The sequence below is a fragment of the Lissotriton vulgaris genome, chromosome 9 (assembly GCF_964263255.1).
Source record: "Lissotriton vulgaris chromosome 9, aLisVul1.2, whole genome shotgun sequence".
Classification (NCBI taxonomy): Eukaryota; Metazoa; Chordata; class Amphibia; order Caudata; family Salamandridae; genus Lissotriton; species Lissotriton vulgaris.
The window spans coordinates 983,259,026-983,278,348 of record NC_141697.1 but is presented as its reverse complement, the minus strand read 5'-3'; the positions used below and the strand labels follow the sequence as shown (position 1 = coordinate 983,278,348).

The following is a 19,323-nucleotide window of genomic DNA, read 5'->3' as shown; positions in this document are numbered from 1 at the left end:
CTGGGACTCAAGCAACTGGTGACCACCCCCACCCACTACGCCGGACACACACTCGACCCAGTCTTCTCATCCAGCAAGGACATCGCCTTCAGCCACGCCACCGGACTCCACTGGACGGACCACAGCTGCGTCCACTTCAGCTTCGGAAGGACCACGATCCACCACCACCAGCAACAGGTTGCACGCAGGAGCTGGAACAAGATCACAGCCGACCAGCTCACGACCTCCCTGAACATGAACCCTCCCACCAGCACAACGAACCCTAGCCAGGCGGCCACCAACCTCACGAAGTGGATCAGCGACTGCGCAGACGAGCTCGCCCCCCTGAGGACCCCGCCCAGCAGACCCGGTAGCAAGAAAGCCGACGAACTCAAGAGCTCCAAGAAGAACTGCCGAGCCCTCGAGAGAACCTGGCGCAGAGACCCAACACCGGACGACATGACTTCCCTCAAGCTCGCCACCCGAAAACACCACCAACTCATCCACGCCACCAAGAAAACTGCATTCAAGGAACGACTGGACAACAACGCACACAACAGCAAGGAACTCTTCAACATCGTCAAGGAGCTCTCCAACCCCAACGCCGGAAACAACGACATCACCCCTTCGCAAGACCTCTGCAACTCCCTCGCCTCCTACTTCCACAACAAGATCGCGGACATACACAACAGCTTCAGCACTCAACCGACGAACGCCACGACCGAACCACCGCCCCCCACCACCACCCTCCGCGCCTGGACTCCGATCAGCACCGAAGACACCGTCCGCACAATGAACTCCATCCACTCCGGATCTCCGACAGACCCCTGCCCTCACCACGTCTTCAACAAGGCTGACGCTGTCATCGCACCCCACCTGCGGGACATCATCAACACCTCCTTCGACACCGCCACCTTCCCGGAGAGCTGGAAGCACGCCGAACTCAGCGCCCTACTCAAGAAGCCATCGGCCGACCCGACCGACCTCAAGAACTACCGCCCCATCTCGCTGCTCCCGTTTCCTGCAAAAGTCATCGAGAAGACCGCCAACAAGCAGCTGGCCGCCTTCCTCGAAACGAACGGATCCCTCGACCCCTCGCAGTCTGGCTTCCGGGCCAACCACAGCACCGAGACCGCCCTGATCACAGCCACCGATGACATCCGAGCGCTGCTCGACAACGGAGAAACAGCGGCCCTCATCCTCCTCTCCGCGGCCTTCGACACTGTCTGCCACCGTACCCTAGTACAACGCCTCAGCAACGTCGGAGTCCAGGAAAAGGCACTGGAGTGGATCATCTCCTTCCTCGCCGGAAGGACACAGAGAGTCCGTCTCCCTCCGTTCAGATCTGAAGCCACTGAAGTCATCTGCGGCGTCCCTCAAGGCTCCTCGCTCAGTCCAACCCTCTTCAACGTCTACATGAGCCCCCTCGCAGACATCGCACGCCAGCACAACCTCAACATCATCTCCTACGCCGACGACACCCAGCTGATCCTCTCCCTCACCAACGACCCCGCCACCGCAAGAGCCAACCTTCACGAAGGGATGAAAGAGGTAGCCGAATGGATGAAGAACAGCCGCCTGAAACTGAACTCGGACAAGACGGAAGTCCTCATCCTGGGATCCTCACCCGCCGCTTGTGACGACTCCTGGTGGCCACCCGCCCTAGGCAGCGCACCCAAACCAACAGACCATGCACGCAACCTGGGCTTCATCCTGGACTCCTCCCTCTCCATGACCAGACAAGTCAACGCCGTCTCCTCGTCGTGCTTCAACATACTGCGCATGCTACGTAAGATCTTCCGGTGGATCCCCACCGAGACCAAGAAGACGGTCACCCAGGCCCTCGTCACCAGCCGTCTGGACTACGGCAACCCCCTCTACACCGGAATCACCGCCAAACTCCAGAAGAGACTCCAGCGGATCCAGAACGCCTCAGCACGACTCATCCTGGACATCCCCCGTCGCAGCCATATCTCCGGACACCTGAGAGACATGCACTGGCTCCCGGTCAACAAGAGAATCACCTTACGTCTCCTCACCCACGCACACAAAGCCCTACACAACCAAGGCCCTGGATACCTCAACAGCCGCCTCAACTTCTACGCTCCCAAACGCCAGCTTCGATCGACCAGCCACGCCCTCGCCGCCGTCCCCCACATCCGAAGAGCCACCACAGGGGGACGGTCCTTCTCCTACCTCGCCGCCAAGACATGGAACTCCCTCCCCACCCACCTCCGCCTGACCCAGGACCACCTCGCCTTCAGGAAGCAACTCAAGACCTGGCTGTTCGAGCAGTAGTGGACCCCCCCTCCCCCAGCGCCTTGAGACCCTCTGGGTGAGTAGCGTGCTATATAAATGCGATGATTGATTGATTGATTGATTGCCCCAGAACATGAGACTGTCGAAGGATATTCTCTCTTTATTTTGTTGCTTTAATTAAATACATTCTGACCACTGTCCGGCTGGACAAGTCACTTTAATACAGAGTCCATTGTGTCTGTATTCATTGGTAAGCTTTATTCGATGTTGCATGGGACCATTGTTGTTTTTCTAATAATTGCTCCCCGATGTCCTGTGCCCACTTGACTTGGGGTCCCTTGTTGTTTTAAAAATAAACCACCCGGGGGGGCGTGGCCAAGATGGCGGGCTGAGAGGTCGCACTCGCCGAGAGCTCCCGGACCCCTGAAATCCTGCACCGCTCGTAACCGCTGATTCCCCCCCGGATCACGCGGCGACTGAGCCTGGTGCCCCCGGTAGAGGTGTGGAGCGACTGCTGAGCCTTGTTTGCCCCGTCGGGGGTGAGATCCTGACCGGAATAGCTTGGGTCGAAGCCCGCTGAGCGGCCTGTGTGTGAGCCGGGAGCCGCGAGACCCCCGACCCTCGGAGCCCGACGGAGCGCTCTGCCGCCTGTGCGAGGCCCGCTGTAGTGCCTGTGCTGTCGGAGTGGGAGTCGGCGGCGACTTCGCGAGCGAAACGGAGCTGTCCAACGGCGGATGCACGGAGCGGAGCTGAGCCGGCATCGACCTGCTACGCCGGCCCGTGGCTTGAGGGGGCTCGTCCTGAGAGGCCGCTGCGGCCAGTCGTCGGTGGTGAAGCACTGGAATTGTGCTCCTGGAGCAGATCTTCCCCCGGGATTGCTGACCCCGGCGACCATCGCTCCGTGAGTCTGTCTACCGGCTGGATTTCTAGCTACCGGACCCGAGACGGGGAAGGGACCTCCATCTTGGGCGTTGGCCTCTCGATATCACAGGGCGGCCATTTTGTGAACTCCGGCCTGGCAGCTCGGCCCTCCTAGTGCTCTTTGTGTGGCGCTGCCTCCGACTGGTGTATAGCTGCGCCGGTACGGCTGCTCTCTTTGCCGGACAGACAGCCTCGACGTCCTCTACTCAGCTGCAATGTTGAACGCTAGAGGACAGAGAAGGGGTGACCGAACCTTGCCGGACATGCTGGGGCGCGGCGCCCTGCGTAGTGGAGGAACTCAACCCACCACGACCTCCCCGGCCCCGGCCAGGGGTGCAGATGGCGGAGAGCCCCCGGTGACGAGATCGTTTCTTGAGTCGCTCTTCAGCTCCCTACAGGAGGACTTTCAAACGCTCAAGCGTGAGGTGGCCGGGGAGGTCCGTGAAGTACGGAGAGAGATGGACTCCCTGGGGGAGCGTGTCAATACAGTGGAGGAAGCGGGTCACTCCAGGGACGAGGAGATCCCCCATCTGCAGCAGGAGGTCCTGCGACTGCGGGAACAACAGATTGAATTGCAGGCCCACGCCGAGGACCTTGAAAATCGATCCAGGCGGAATAACATCAGGGTCCGCGGAGTGCCGTCCGGCGAGGAGGGTGAAGATGTGACTGCATACCTGGTGGCCCTCTTTCGTGCAATTCTGGGGGAGTCGGAAGACTTTCGGATCCGCATAGGCCGAGCGCATCGGGTGGGTCGCCCCCGCAGAGCCACGGCGCCCGCCCCGGACATCCTGGCCTTCCTCCCGGACTTCCCCCTGAAGGAGCGGATCCTCCGAGAAGCGCGTGGGCAGCAGCCTTTCCGATTCCGAGACCGTCCTGTGACCCTGTACCAGGACTTATCCATGGTCACGCTGCAAAAGAGGAAATCGTTCAAGATCGCTACTGACTTCCTTCGGGAGCAGGGGACACAGTACTCTTGGGGGCACCCTTTCCGCCTGATTTTTCGATGGAACGGTACTTTGCACCAGCTCCGGTCCCTCCAGGATGTCTGCGCGGTGCTGGGCCTCACAGCATCAGATACGGATACCCCGGCTCCGCGTCGGAGGCGAAGCACTCGTGACGGATGGCAGCAGGTGGGAGAGAGGAGCTCTCCACCGTCGGAACGACCGGGCTCGCCCACGATCCGGGCGGACATGGCGGCCGCCATCCAGGAGGCCTCCAGAGTGGCGGCGAATGGCGAAGTGGCCCTGACGGCCTGAACTTACTCCGGGGGGAGTCTGCTCTAGCTTGTTCTTTTTGCAGGTGCGGGGATTCGGGGGGAGGGCGGGGAGGAATGGCGAGTGCTGGAGGTGGTGGCTGGACGTCCACTAGACTGATTTACCACGGCCTTGTCCGATAAGGACCGGACTGGGACAATGTCTTTTTTGCAAAGTTTGAGAAGTGGGGTGCGGGGACGGGACTGGCGGGGGGGTGCTTTGATTTCGGGGGCTAATGGGGGGGTTTGTTGTTGGGAGTGGTGTGGATTTGGTTGTGTGGGATCTCGGGGGGAGGGGGGGGTCTTTCCAGTTGCGGGGTGTTGGGGTTCGGGGACTGTACTGTGCCATGGGAATGATCAAAGTTGCTCTGTGCTGAGGCCTCGTGTGGTGACTTCCATGTTTGCCTGCTGGGCTTTGCTTCTTGGTAAGTGCCCCATTGATTCCCCTCCTTGATGGCTCTTAAAGTGATCACTCTAAATGTGAAAGGGCTGAATAATCCGGTTAAGAGGCGGGCTGTGTTATCTTTGTTGGAAAACTCACAGGCGGATATCTGCCTGTTGCAGGAGACCCATTTGCTAGCTAAGGACTGCTCAAGAATGCGTACCCCCAAGTTCCCCACGCAGCTGTTCTCCTCTAGCGCTTCTAAAACGGCAGGGGTAGCGATCTTGTTCTCTAGGGGGTTCAGGGGAGAGGTCTTGTACAAGGTAGCGGAACAGAAAGGGAGACTTCTGGCATATAAGATCAAGATGGGGGGTTTAGCACTGACTGTTGGCACCATCTACTGCCCCAATGACCACCAGGACCAATTCTTGCACAGGGCACTGGAGGACGTGGCGTCCACCTCTGATAGGCACATAGTGTTGGGGGGTGATTTGAACCTAGTTTTCGATGCGGCAATGGACAGGTCTGTGCAGCGGCGCCACCAGTTGGGTGAGCTTTCGGGCTCGATTCGCACTCGACTTGAGAAGCTGGACTTGCATGACATGTGGCGCCACCTTCACCCTACCACCCGCGCATACTCCTACTTCTCACATGCTCACAGGTCCTATGCGCGACTGGACCATCTACTTGTGTCGGGTCCAATGCTCCTTTTGGCTTCGAACGCAGATATGGGGGTCCTCTCTCTTTCCGACCACGCGCCGGTGGAGGGCGCTTTCACTCTGCCGCCGGTGGTTCGGCCGAGAGGGGTCTGGCGGCTCCGAGACACGCTATTGCATAGGCGGTCGATAGTGGACCAGATCCGCGCGGCCATTTTGGATTTTCAGAGTGTGAACGATAATGAGGATACCTCTCGTGCGACACAGTGGGCAGCCCTGAAGGCTGTGCTCCGGGGCGAATTTATAGCTATCTCCTCGGCCGAGAATAAGGACCGACAGCTCAAGAGGGATGAGCTCACCCGGCAGGTGAGGGAGCTGGAACAGGTTCATCATAGGACAGGGGCCCCCAGGGTTTGGAGGCAGCTGAAGGCGGCACGGAAACTCTTGGCAGCCCTGGACACGGACCGGGCGGAGTATGCGATGCTCCGCCTGAAACACAAATATTACACGGGGGCGATCGGTGTGGGCGGCTCTTGGCCAACAAACTCAGGGTGCAACACCAACAGCACCGAGTGAAGGAACTGGTTGACCCGACCGGAGGTAGGGTCACGGCTGACGAGCAAATAGCAGACGTCTTTCGCAGCTTTTACGCTGACCTCTACACTGGAGAGGCCTCCTCTGCCCAGGCTGAGGTGGACTATCTGGATTCGGTGCCGCTCCCGTCGTTAACGCCGGATCAGGCTCAGTATTTGGAACGTGACATCTGTGTCGAGGAGGTGATCACGGCGATATCCCGGCTCAAACCGGGAACGGCCCCAGGACCGGATGGCTTTATTCCTCTGTTTTATAAGACCTTCTGTCAGGAGTTGGCGCCTCTACTGACCCGCCTTTTCAACTCCTTTGCGGAGCCGGGTGCCATCCCCTCCGAATTTCTCCAGGCCACGGTCTCCGTGATCCCGAAGCCGGGCAAGGACAGGACCGCCTGTGGGTCCTACCGTCCTATCTCGCTGCTGAACACGGATTTGAAAGTGTTCACCAGCATATTAGCTGCACGTCTGGCACTGCATCTCCCGGGCATGGTTGATTCGGACCAAGCGGGCTTTGTGCCTGGTAGGCAAACAGTAGATAATACAAAGAGGGTGACCCACATCCTTGAGAAGGCCTCCAGGATCCCAGGGGAGAGGATGCTCCTGTCCATAGACGTGGAGAAGGCTTTCGAAAGGGTGCATTGGCCCTACCTAGAGAAGGTCCTGGGCAAGTTCGGGATTGGTGAGAAGTTCCGTCATCTGATCTTCAATTGTTACCGGTTCCCATCTGCAGTAGTCCGAGTGAACGGAGGCAGCTCTCAGCCCTTTCCCATTGAACGGGGTACGCGACAGGGGTGCCCACTGTCCCCTTTGCTCTTTGCCCTATACATGAAGCCATTTGCTCAAAGGGTTAGGCAGAACCCCGACATTGTCGGTGTCAAGATGGGTGAATTCCATCATGCGATCAGCCTGTACGCGGATGATGTCATTCTTACACTGGATGACCCGCAGAGGTCGCTGCCGGCTTGCATTGCGGAACTGGACCTATTCGCCGACGTGGCGGGCTTCAAGGTGAACCTGGGGAAGTCAGCCGCCCTTGACATTTCGCTTGCTAGCGCCACCAGAGCGGAACTACAGAGGCTTTACCCTCTGAGCTGGTCCAAGGACCGGATTCCGTATTTAGGGATCCTGTTGGCGCCCTCCCTCCCGGAGATGGTCACGGCCAATTATGCGGCTTTGAGCACGAAAATCAGGGAGGAATTAGGCCGGTGGGATAAGGGTACGCTGTCGCTGCTAGGTAGGGTGGCCGCGGTGAAGATGACCCTCCTGCCTCAGGTGCTTTACCTCTTCAGAGCATTGCCGCTCCAGCCCCCCGCGGGGTGGCTCGCGGAGACCCAGTCTGCCATCGCACGGTTTGTATGGCAGGGCCGCAGGCCGAGGATCAGGAGGAGCATCGCTATGCTGGCGCCCGACTCTGGGGGGCTGAGGATACCGGACTTGCGGAAATATTTCCAGGCCGCCCAACTCCGCTATCTGGTGGAATGGAGCCGGTGGGAGTCTGATAAGCACTGGCTGTTCCAGGATCAGGCGGTGGCGGGTAGGACGCTACAGGAAATACCATTCTTGAAGCGGGCCCATCGACCCCCTAACCTCTACGCGTCTTTGGTGACGCGGGTCCCGCTCCGGACGTGGGATTCGGTGGCTGTTAGGCACGAGCTTACTACCTTCCCCTCTCCCTTTACGCCGCTCATTGGCAACCCGGACTTCGGCCCCGGGATGGAGCACGGTGCTTACGAGCGCTGGCGGGCGGCCCGCTGTTGCACTTTGTATCATTTGTACAGCCCTGAAGGAGTTGTCCCCTTCCAGGACTTGCGGCGGGATTATGGCCTCCCAGAGGCGGAGCGCATGCGATACATGCAGGCGCGTCACTGGGCACTACAACCCCAGGTGCGCGATACGGCTAACCGGGAGATCACGGTGTATGAGCGCTGGTTAATCACTCGCACGTCGGACGCTAAACTGATCTCAGATTTGTATAAAATGCTGCAGCCCCCCTCCTTTCACATTCACAACCCCGGTCGGGAACGATGGGAGCGGGAGCTCGGGCGAGTGTTGAGCCACAAGGAATGGGAACACATCTCCTTCCGCGCACGTCACTCGGCCTATCACACGGGTCTTACGGAGACCTTCACCAAAATCTCGACCTACTGGTACCGCACTCCGGAGAAACTGCACGAGATGGACAGGGCAATACCAGGGACGTGCTGGCGCAACTATGGCAATACTGGTACACTAACACACATACTATGGGAATGCCCCCTTCTGGCTCCTTATTGGGAAGAGGTCTTGGGTGAGGTGGACAAATGCTTTGGGATAGAACTGCCGAGGTTCCCGGCCTATGTTCTACTGGGGTTGCCAAATGGGTTGATGTATCCCCTTAGGTCCAAGAGGGGTAGACAGATCGCGATTGCTCTGGGGTCAGCGGTGCAAAATATTCTCATACATTGGCGCACTACCACACTTCCCTCTGTAGTTGGCTGGCTGCATAGATTATGGCATGTCCTTGGAATGGAGAAGATGTCCTTAGTAGCCCTGGGAGATACTGATACCTTTGAGGAACTGTGGGCGCCCTTTCATAGCCTGTTATGCTCTGAGTTTCGGGAGATCACCTGTCCCAGATACCTTAGGTTGTTACGGCTGACGCCGCCACCGGACCCGCCTGTCTGACCGGACGGGGTTGGCATTGTATAGCGGGGATTACTGGAGGGTCGAATGAAGAGAGAGCTGAAGGTAATGGCACAGTACAGGGGGTGGGTTGGGGTATGGTAGTTGGGGGGGTTCTGTATGGTTAGGTAGGTTTTTGGAGCGGGGATGCTTCTCCACCCTTCCCCCCCTTTTTTTCCCCTCCCCCCCCTTTTTTATTTTTTTATTTTTTTATTTATTTTTTCTTTGCCCCCCCCCTAATTTTCTCTTCCTCTCCCCTCCCCCGTCCTTCCTTCCCTCCCCCTTCCCCCCCCCCCTCGTTATTTGTATGTGACCACAGGCGCGAAAGCTGTGTTCCCGAGTCGGATGAAGCCTATTGAAAAGTTGTAACTGCTTTGTTGTATCTGCTGTATAATGCGCACCGATTGTGCGGTTCCTGTGGTTTATCTTTTTCTTGCCCTATTGTGTCCTACCCCACCCTGCTTCAATAAAATACTTTAAACATAAAAATAAACCACCCATGGTACGCCTCACAGCTTGAAATGTAATGCAAGGCAGTGTAAGCTGTTGGGTACAAATTTTTGTTTTTGTTTTACAAAGCCAGGGAATCCGGCCCAAATAGCCTCTTGTGTGGCTTTGTAAATAACTGCTAGCGTTATGCATCATGGCTGTGCCACAAAATAAGGACAACCAAGATGCAAAATGTTAGTAAATCTGGCCATGAGTTTTTACAGAGGTGGCCACTGCACTGGTGGGAGAGCTCCAAATCATCAGGGAGCAGACCAGTAGGCTCTGATGCATTGCAAAACTCATTTATTTATTTATTGTTTTTTGAAAAGTATATATTTAGCCCTGAGGCCACTTAGAAGTGCTTTCTAGGGAAGAAAGAGGAGAAAGGTTACTGTAGATTCTGAGGGGAGAGAATTTGGGAAAGTAAATTTCCCAACCAAATGCGGGTAGGGAAAGGGATAGACCTGCCCATTGCTACTTTAAGTCTCCTTCAAGGCAGAGATGCATATAAGAGGCAGGGAGTTCAAGAGAGGACTCTTGCTTATGTAAAGTTCTCCCACAGAACCACAGCACCTGACGGAGTAAGTACGGTCTGCATTGGGTCTCCTCGCCAGACTTTATGAGATCGGTCTGAGGGGGACGGTGCTCAGCTGGTTTAGATCTTTTTTGGCTGGCCGCCGACAAACGGTCTGGGCCCCCCCTTGCTCTGCCGTGGTGCCGCCACTGGAGGTCGGAGTCCCGCAGGGCTCAGTGTTGAGCCCAACTCTTTTTAACATCTTTATAACCCCTTTGGCGGCACTGGTGGATTCTTTTGGGGCCCAGATCGTATCCTATGCCGATGATACCCAGCTCCTCTTTACGTGTGGGAAGGGAGCAGATTTTGACGGCGAGAGTACCCGTGGGTGCCTTGGGGCTGTTTTTAATTGGTTCCAGCTTAACAGCCTCAAGTGCAACTCAGATAAATCTGAGGTACTCTTCTTTGGTTGTCGGTCTGATCCAGATTGGCAGGAATGGTGGCCTGTTAATATGTTCCCTCCAGCAGGTTCTTCCCAGCTAGCCAAGAATCTGGGGGTGAAGATCGATAACGGCCTGACGTTGAGATCCCAGATTCTGGGCTTAACGGGTACATGTTTTGGCCTCCTCAGGATGCTCCGTAAGTTTCTTCCTCTGCTCCCGGAAAATCACAGGAAGATTACGGTTCAGGCCTTAATTGGCTCGAGATTGGACTATTCCAATGTCCTTTATCTCGGCCTGCCGGAGTATCTTCTGCAATGGCTGCAGGTGGTCCAGAACTCGGCAGCACAGGCTATTTTTGGCCTCTGCGGGCGTGTCAATACCTCTGGCCTCCTGCAGTCACTCCATTGGCTACCTTTCCGGAAGCGGATAGTTTTTAAGGCCTTGACCTTGGCTCATAAGGCTCTCTATGCTTCTGGAGCGAAATATCTTCAAAAGAGGCTAGCTTTTTACCATCCTGCCCGTTCCCTGAGATCCGAGTCTTTGCTCCTCGCCGCGGTTCCTCGGGTAAAAAGGGCACGCATTGAGGGCCGGTCTTTCAGGCTATTGGCACCACAGCTATGGAACACTCTGCCGTGTCACTGCGTAGCACTTCCAACCTGTTAGCTTTTAGGTAGGGCCTCAAAACTTGGCTTTTTGCTCTCTAGATTTGTTCTTTGTTTTATTACTGGTCTCTTTTCTCATTTGCTCTGTTGTGTTCTCTGTTACAGGTTAAAAATAAAAGCGCTGGGACACTCCTAGGAGTAGCCGAGGGCTATAAAAGATACAGATAACATAACATAACATAACATTGGGAATTTACTTTACAGCATTAGTCAATTGGTAAGGTGAAGACAGTCGCACACTAGTAGATCTTCTGGATTTGCAGTAGGTTACACATTTGTGCACTTGTGCATCATTTTGCAGAGCGGTTCAAACAATCGCATACTATTATGAACTTGAGGTGGTACAACAGGAACCATAATAGATGAGCAGTCAGACTTAGCCTTTGTGCAAAATGACTGAAACCTTCTGAGTGCAGAGCTGAAACCTTCTATGCACTTACCTGTGAAACACTGTAGTCCTTGTTCCCCCAGAGAACGATCCCGGCTACACCCAGAGCTGCACTTTCGCCGAGTGTGTACACCAGATCCTCCTACACGGGCAGACATTCCTGTTAGTACAGATTCCAGAACAAGGTTCGACTGCACCCTGCCTTCTGAACCACAGTAGTCCTGACTTTTCACTATACTAACAAGGATAGTTAAAATAAACAAGCACATGCAAAGCAAGAGTTGGCTGCTAAAGGAGTTTGAGGGCATACAGAAGTTCATGTACCAAAAGATTTTTCACCAGCAATGAGAGCAACGTTTATTGTTCTAGGACACTTGGAACAATGAGATGGAAAAGTCCAAATTTTTGATCCCTTCAACATCTACGAATGTGTGCTGTGCAATCACCACAGACAACCCTGAACAAACAAGCCTATCCCTTTCAGCATAATCTATAAATATGATGTGCAGACAAAGAACATTTATCGGGGAGCCCTGCACTATATACATTTCTAGCTCTCAATATCTTACGCAGACTTCATGCTTTCCCCCATATATTAAAATAATTATTTACCTGGTTTCATGTAACTTTTCCCACCTTCCTATGACCTTACCTACAATGTCCTTGAATATATACTGAAACATGAGAAACTGGTGGATTCCACCAGTATAACCCCCCCACACAATATAGAGTTTTAAATATTGTCTTGCTAGAATATTGTGACTAAAACACCAACTGCCATATTGTGAGGATAAGGAGATATATATATCTCCCAACCTAAAAGTGTTCGGAGGCAATCATTGGCAAAAACATGGTGTAATTCCAAGGTGTTGGAAACCTTGAGACCGCTGCAACCGAATGGAGCAAGGTACTGCAGTCAAACAAACAGTCCGTGACTTCACCGAGAGACGAGTTCACTGTATCGACGTCTCCGGGATGCTCAAATTCATTATTTGGGCAGGATGTAGGGGCCAAGAAATGAATCTATTGCTTAAATTGATGCCGGGCAATGAAGTGAACTGTGTAAAGGGCATGACCACGTTTTGAAATAACAGCCCGTACTCACCATGAAAATAAGAATTAACGGGTTGATGAGAGACATTTCCCCAGTTCACAAACAAGATGCATACTGGGAACTGCAGTTCATGATAAGGCGCAGCAGGAATGTTCTCTCAATTGACTTGGGTCAGCTTTGCTCCCACCAATAGGAGTGAGGCAGCATGTTAAATATGATGGACAGCAAAACCTCCGGTATCAAAGGCATTTGAGAAAGGCACACCCGCCGAAACGCGTCATGTCATTTTGCAAATAAATGGATTTTCTTGGCGACCCTCTGCTGTGTTCCCTTGTCTGCTTCGTAGTTGGAGAGATTTTGTTTCATATATATATACAATATACAAGCAACTGTGTGTTGTGAAACGCGTTGGTTGTAGCTATATATATGCTGATACCTTGACAAAATAAACCTGGAAGATTGGGAAGAATTTCCTTGTGAGTGCGAACTTTCTCCTTTCCTTGAAGGGATTTGTGTAAAATTTAAACAAAGCAGGGCTCTGCTTAGTAGTTCGGCACCGGTGGAGAGAGCGCCATGGGACCGTAAAATCTGTGAGCCAAGCTGTGGAATATGAATATATATATATATATATATATATATATATATCTCACACACAAGTTTCGCCATCGCCTGGAGGAGCCTCACACAAGTAGGTCTGATTAAGTGCGTTTATTCAAGAAGTCTGCAGGCAGTTTCAGTAAAAACCAACATCGTATACCTACGCGTTTCGAGTCCGCCTGACTATTCATCATGGGCAGCACGTTTGCACAGGACCGATATCAGCAACCATTTGTATGATAGTCCCCGCCCCAGTGGGCGTTGCCGGTTACAATGTATCTTGGTACATGTAGTTGCCTTGTATTACTCCAGTGAGTCAGTCTGTGAGCAGCGTGCAAAATTTTTTCCACGCGATGGCGAAACTTGTGTGTGAGATAATTGCGGCCGGTCCAGGTCGCGGAGGAAGCCCAGCTGGAATGCAGCGATGACTACACCACCCGGTGTGATCAGCACAGGAGGTCGTGCTCACGAAGGATAATGGTGCAGCAGCGGGAAGTATTGACCACCTCACCCCACTGTGGTTTTAATTAAATTTTTGCACGCTGCTCACAGACTGACTCACTGGAGTAATACATGGCAACTACATGTACCAAGATACATTGTAACCGGCAACGCCCACTGGGGCGGGGACTATCATACAAATGGTTGCTGATATCGGTCCTGTGCAAACGTGCTGCCCATGATGAAGAGTCAGGAGGACTCGAAACGCGTAGGCATACGATGTTGGTTTTTACTGAAACTCCCTGCAGACTTCTTGAATAAACGCACTTAATCAGACCTACTTGTGTGAGGCTCCTCCACGCGATGGCGAAACTTGTGTGTGAGATAATTGCGGCCGGTCCAGGTAGCGGAGGAAGCCCAGCTGGAATGCAGCAAAGACTACACCACCCGGTGTGATCAGCACAGGAGGTCGTGCTCACGAAGGATAATGGTGCAGCAGCGGGAAGTATTGACCACCTCACCCCACTGTGGTTTTAATTAAATTTTTGCACGCTGCTCACAGACTGACTCACTGGAGTAATACAAGGCAACTACATGTACCAAGATACATTGTAACCGGCAACGCCCACTGGGGCGGGGACTATCATACAAATGGTTGCTGATATCGGTCCTGTGCAAACGTGCTGCCCATGATGAAGAGTCAGGAGGACTCGAAACGCGTAGGCATACGATGTTGGTTTTTACTGAAACTGCCTGCAGACTTCTTGAATAAACGCACTTAATCAGACCTACTTGTGTGAGGCTCCTCCACGCGATGGCGAAACTTGTGTGTGATATATATATATATATATATAGAGAGAGAGAGAGAGAGAGAGAGAGAGAGAGAGAGAGAGAGAGAGAATTGTAATACACACAAAAGGTCATGACCCAATTAGGGACCCTATTATTAAATAAAGTCTCAAAAGTGCACCCATGTCCTAGCATTAAGTGCAGATATACTACTTTTGTGAATTCACAAGAATTTACACAAGTAGACCAAGAAATAGTACTCCTAGAAAATATTTGTGAACCGCATTTCATCATGAGCAAATATCCAGGTGTAGATTTTTCTCATGCGAAAATCTGAGTGTTTGCAAGTTCACTTTTCCTTAAACCTTTTTTTTTCCAAACACTGGAAGACGTTTTATGCCTGCTATTGTCAGGAGTAAATTTCCAACCTTTCTGAGTATTGCAAAAGATTAGAGAAGAGTTGGTGAAAACCATTAAAACATGCAAGTTAGTTGGTTTGCACAGACTCAAAAGGGCATTCCAAACCTGAACTGTTGCTTACCATTACCTTGAGCCCCAGTATATAGATCTGCAAAAACGTATCACCATAAGGGAATTACTAGTATTCAAACCCTACTATGAAAAGAGCCCTAGCATAATCAGAGAGGCTATTTCAGAGCTCTTATATATAATGAGATTGCTGCCATAATTTGTCACCATATTACAAGGCACAAAAGGGACAAGTAGATTTTGTTACAGGATAAGTAGATTTATGAAGCAACCTGCCCCATGGACAAGAAGATATTTTATTAAATTCCACACCCCTGCCGACCAAAGCTGCAGTTTAGCACAATAGTTTGAAAGGGTTGGTAAGGAAGGGAGAGCCAATCAAAAGAAGAACCTCATGTACAAAAAGCCATGGACATCGCGTATAGACCAGTGTAATGAAAGGACTTTTAAGAGTCCCTGCAATAAGCAAGACAGACATTCTACAGACGCTATGGCACAGAATTAAGGGCTATGTGGTAGTCTTGACGGAGGCAATTGCCGTAGTCTAATCTAAATGATATTATAGACACTGTGTGAGCTGATATTTGGGCAACAAGAAAAGCTCCTGACAGATTTGGACAGGAAATGTTAGCAGTAATCTGGATCCTCTAGTTTCGCACCATTTGTAGCCATGCTTCCATTATCAAAAAGTTGAAATTGCAGAGCTCCTGATTATCTCCAATGTCCAAAAGAAAAAAATTACTTACCTGTAACAATAGTTTTGCAGATTGTAATGCTGTTCAAATGCTGGTTACACCCGCACGGCGGAATTGTTCTAACTCTAAACGTCGAGTTTCGGCTGTTTGGTGACCGAATATTTCGGAAACTTGCCTTCGTTGATTTGGAATGCGTCGTTTTGAAATATTCTTTTGTGGCTGGACTTTGTCTTTTTCGTTTCCCGGTCTTTATCGGAAAGTGGTTGGAATTTATTTCCAGTGTGGTACTTGTTTAATCAGGACACAGATTGATATTAAGACATTGTTCTAATACATCTATTGCAAACTGGGCTTACCATTGACGGGTTGCCTGAAATACTGCTGAGACCCAAGTTGCCCTACAACCTAGGTACCCCCTTCCCCTCCTTTTGTCCTGAAGAAGACCCGTAGCAGAGGTGTTAATCTTTCCTCAATTGCGCCAGGGTCGAAACGTCGACGGTTTTCTCCCCCTTCTGGGGCCTGCACTTCGGTTCCCTTCCCCAGTTTTTTGATTGTCTGTACGGTTACAGTTACACCAAATCAGACATCAGGAATAATTAGTTTTGTGGTCAAATTGTGGTTGGCAGGCCTCTTTGTGCTATTCAGCTAGAAGAATTGGTATTCAGCAGGATATTAATTATTGAAATTGTTTTTCTGAAACTTCTGCCTTTTCGCTTCCTCCATCAGTTGAGCACCTACCTTTACACTGTTTCACTGCACCTGGCAGTTTTCTTCTCTGTTAATGTAAATAAATTGTTCATATTGAATTGACTAACAGTATTGTTATATATAATTTTTCAAATCAAAATATTTTGGTTACTGCATAAGTGTATGTGCATCTGGCTGTGTGTTTTTTGTTCTCTTTCTTCTCGTTACAGGATTTAACCCTACAAGAATCAACATTAATTCATTTATTGATGGCAACTAAGTTATGTCTAGGGCCACCTTTGTTTATACTAACTAATACCCAGGTCCTGTGACTTATGTTGGGTTGACCCCATTTATTCAATGGTTCAAATGCTTTACACATTTCTAAAATCTAGTGTTGAGCTTTTTTTTTTTTCGAAGGAGTTTTGGTTTATAGGTGGTACCTCTCGCTCAACCCCACAACACACCAGAATATAGATTCCACCTCGGATTGTTGTTTCCACCATCAGGTTTGGACGTATTCCTCAGTGCTTTATTCTGCTGGACGTGAACTCTACATCTCAAAAGTTAACTTATATTAAAAAGTGAGCTTTATGAGTAACATGGGCTGCTGAATGCTTATCTGCATTTCTATGGACGAACTTTAGGTTGTCAACATAGCCGAAAGACTGCCAAGCAGTGGATCAAGATATCATAATCAATGGTGTTACCTGTCACTGACAGATATGATAGTACGACAGCCCTAACCAACTGTTGTAGTAACATGCATTTCTTGTGCAGAGCAACAAATGCAGTATGTGTATTTAATGCATAGTGTGAACAATGATGTTCTTAACTGTGTGCATGTTTTTTGTTTCTAAAGCTCCCCCTGGGTGAATGGCGGATTTTGCTTTACTGTAAGTAGAAACAAGGGGTTCTGTGCTGGCTGAGTCTTGATGGAACGGAGTGAAAACAAAATAGGATAACTGCGGCAGTTGCATGACGGAACAAAGTAGGGAAATACTCTGCATGCCTTTACTATGCATTTTTAAGTTTCGCCTCGTCGAAAGCTGCGCACTGCGCAGCTTTTCGGCGCAGGCGAAATCTAATGTTACAACAGTGTGGCCTTCGTTTCGCCTCTCTCTTCCATTGGCTAGCTCCATAAATGGAGGCTAGCCATTGAAAGAGAGAACTGTCCGTCATTTTTCGAGGCGATTGGTGGGCGTTCCGCAGATTCTTTCCCTCTCCGCAACGTCATGGCCACTGTGGGCGTGTACTTTTTTTTCCCCCGATGTTTGTATTCTTTGTTAGTCTTGTTCCCTGTCCCACTGGCTGTTTGCTGACCCCCTCCCACTGTTCGTTTGCCGTTAACCTGCCCCCTCTCGCTGTCCGCGTGCCCACCCGCCCCCCCCCTCCGTCCGCGTGCCTGTTAACCCGCCCCCCCGCTGTCCGTGAGCCCGTTCACCCGCTCCCCCCCTCCCGCTGTCCGTGAGCCCGTTACCCCGCCCCCCGCTGTCTGTGTACCCGCCCCCCTCCCGTTGTCCGTGTGATCACCCCCCTCCCGCTGTCCGTGTGCCCCCCCTCCCGCTGTCAGTGTGCCCGTCCCCCCCCTCCCACTGTCCGTGTGCCCGTATGGAGGTGACTTCACTTGTGCTGCCTGCTGCAGTGTCCTTCCAGGAGTCCGACTCTCCGCTGTGTCGGGGGGTGCAGGAGCGGGCCCCAGAGGAGGAAGAGATATGCGAGGCTGACTCCTGGGAGGAAGAAGGCTTTGGATCCTCGTCGCCCGTCAAATCCCCCCGCGACTACTTCCTAAACGCCATCTCTTCGCCCGTCAAGTCTCCCGGCCGGTACTTCATGGACGGCTCCCGATCTGCTTCATGCAGTTGAACGTTATTACTGTCTATGCTCACTCACAATAATTGTAATAATATTTATTAATAAGAGTGAAATAGTAAAATGTAAATATCGCTTCCAGGATTCGAGGCGCTGTAAGTCACAAAAGGAAATGTGTTTTTACTCCGCCTGAAACCCTGCTCAAAAAGAGACCATTTATTTTTGTTTATAGACAGGCGGTGGAACGCATCTCGCAATCGCCCACAAAAACCCCCAAAACACCGGACCCCTAAATGCTGAGATGTTACTGCAGGAGGTAGGAGGTGGGAAGAGGGAGAGTTATCTTCTGAGGTCGCACGCCAGTAAGAAGGAGAGTGGTGTTATGCCATGATGCAGTGCCTGCGCCTCTCTCCATCCTCCCCCGACCCGCCAGATCTAACCCCTCCTCTCGCCGGGCACCTTTGCTTATACTTACAGACACTCCTGCTCTTCTCCATTCTAATTAGGAGGGAACGGAGGCTGCAATGTCTTCTAGCTACTTAGCCAGCTCTGCAAGTTTGCACTCCTGCTGAGGAGATCTGTATACAGTTGAATTAACTTTGATTCCCCACTCTCTGACATGCTGTTATTTAACCAACACATCGGAGCCGTGAAACAATTTGCGGCATCACCCCTCCAGTCTCCAGCCCGCCCCCTCCCAGCACAAACACATACAATGCTGTCACTGGTGATTGTTATCCGAGTGGCGCCGGCACGGAGCTGTGTTCTCTGTGACAAATTACAGGCTGCTGTGATAATACCAGGGCGCTCGTGTGAGAGGGGTTGTGGCGTTGCCCCTCCCTGCGGCAGGAGACCGGTACACTGCAGGTGGGTGGGGGGTTGGCAGGCTTGCAGACTCACTGTGGCTCATTCGAAAGGGGGATGAGGGAGGGGGGTTTCATCATTAGAGGGAGGCGGGCCCAGTCTGAAGAGATGGCAGAGAGGGGCTGTTTATGTAACACTGAGACATCCCTGACACCAATCACAGTATCTGCTTAGCTGGCTGGTGAGGCTGTTAAAGATCCACTCCTATGTCAGGAAGGCCTGACATGCAACTACGTCCTCTGCACACTCCAACGTTAGAGCCAGCTACCTGTCAAGCATTATCTCCGTTTCTCCACAGGCAGTCCATTTCTAGTCTCACCCTCTTATTTGTTTCGGACATCGTTCGGACGTGGCTGAGCATGCCTCCCAATGTGGTGCTAATGGTATCCGAGCAAAATCCTTTGGGACATGGAAAAGGTGTCATGCGTCATACGGAATGGAAGTTTGTGCGAGACCACGCTGTGTCCCATTGATTCTCCCATTGCTTGCCTGTCCGTGTCAGGTGTGCCTGCTGAATTGTAAGTGACTGCAGAGGCTATTGGCAATGTAAATGACAATGCCATTTATTTATCTGTTTTCAAAACCAACACATAAATACAAATGTTGTCATTTACAATGCCAATAGCTCTAACTTTTCCAAGGGCGAAACCATTGCATTGTAAATGCTTGTTTTACCCTGCATTTGTTTAGATCGCCTAT

General features: G+C 51.8%; 1 protein-coding gene across 1 annotated transcript in view; it reads right to left on the bottom strand.

Moving 5' to 3' along the window:
* Positions 1 to 19,323, bottom strand: part of LOC147692661 (hyaluronidase-1-like) — a 55,819-nt gene that overhangs the window by 22,066 nt on the left and 14,430 nt on the right. The window contains exon 3 of the mRNA XM_086938845.1: positions 11,249 to 11,338. Coding sequence (XP_086794971.1) covers positions 11,249 to 11,338 — 90 coding nt within the window. The remainder of the gene's footprint in view (positions 1 to 11,248; positions 11,339 to 19,323) is intronic.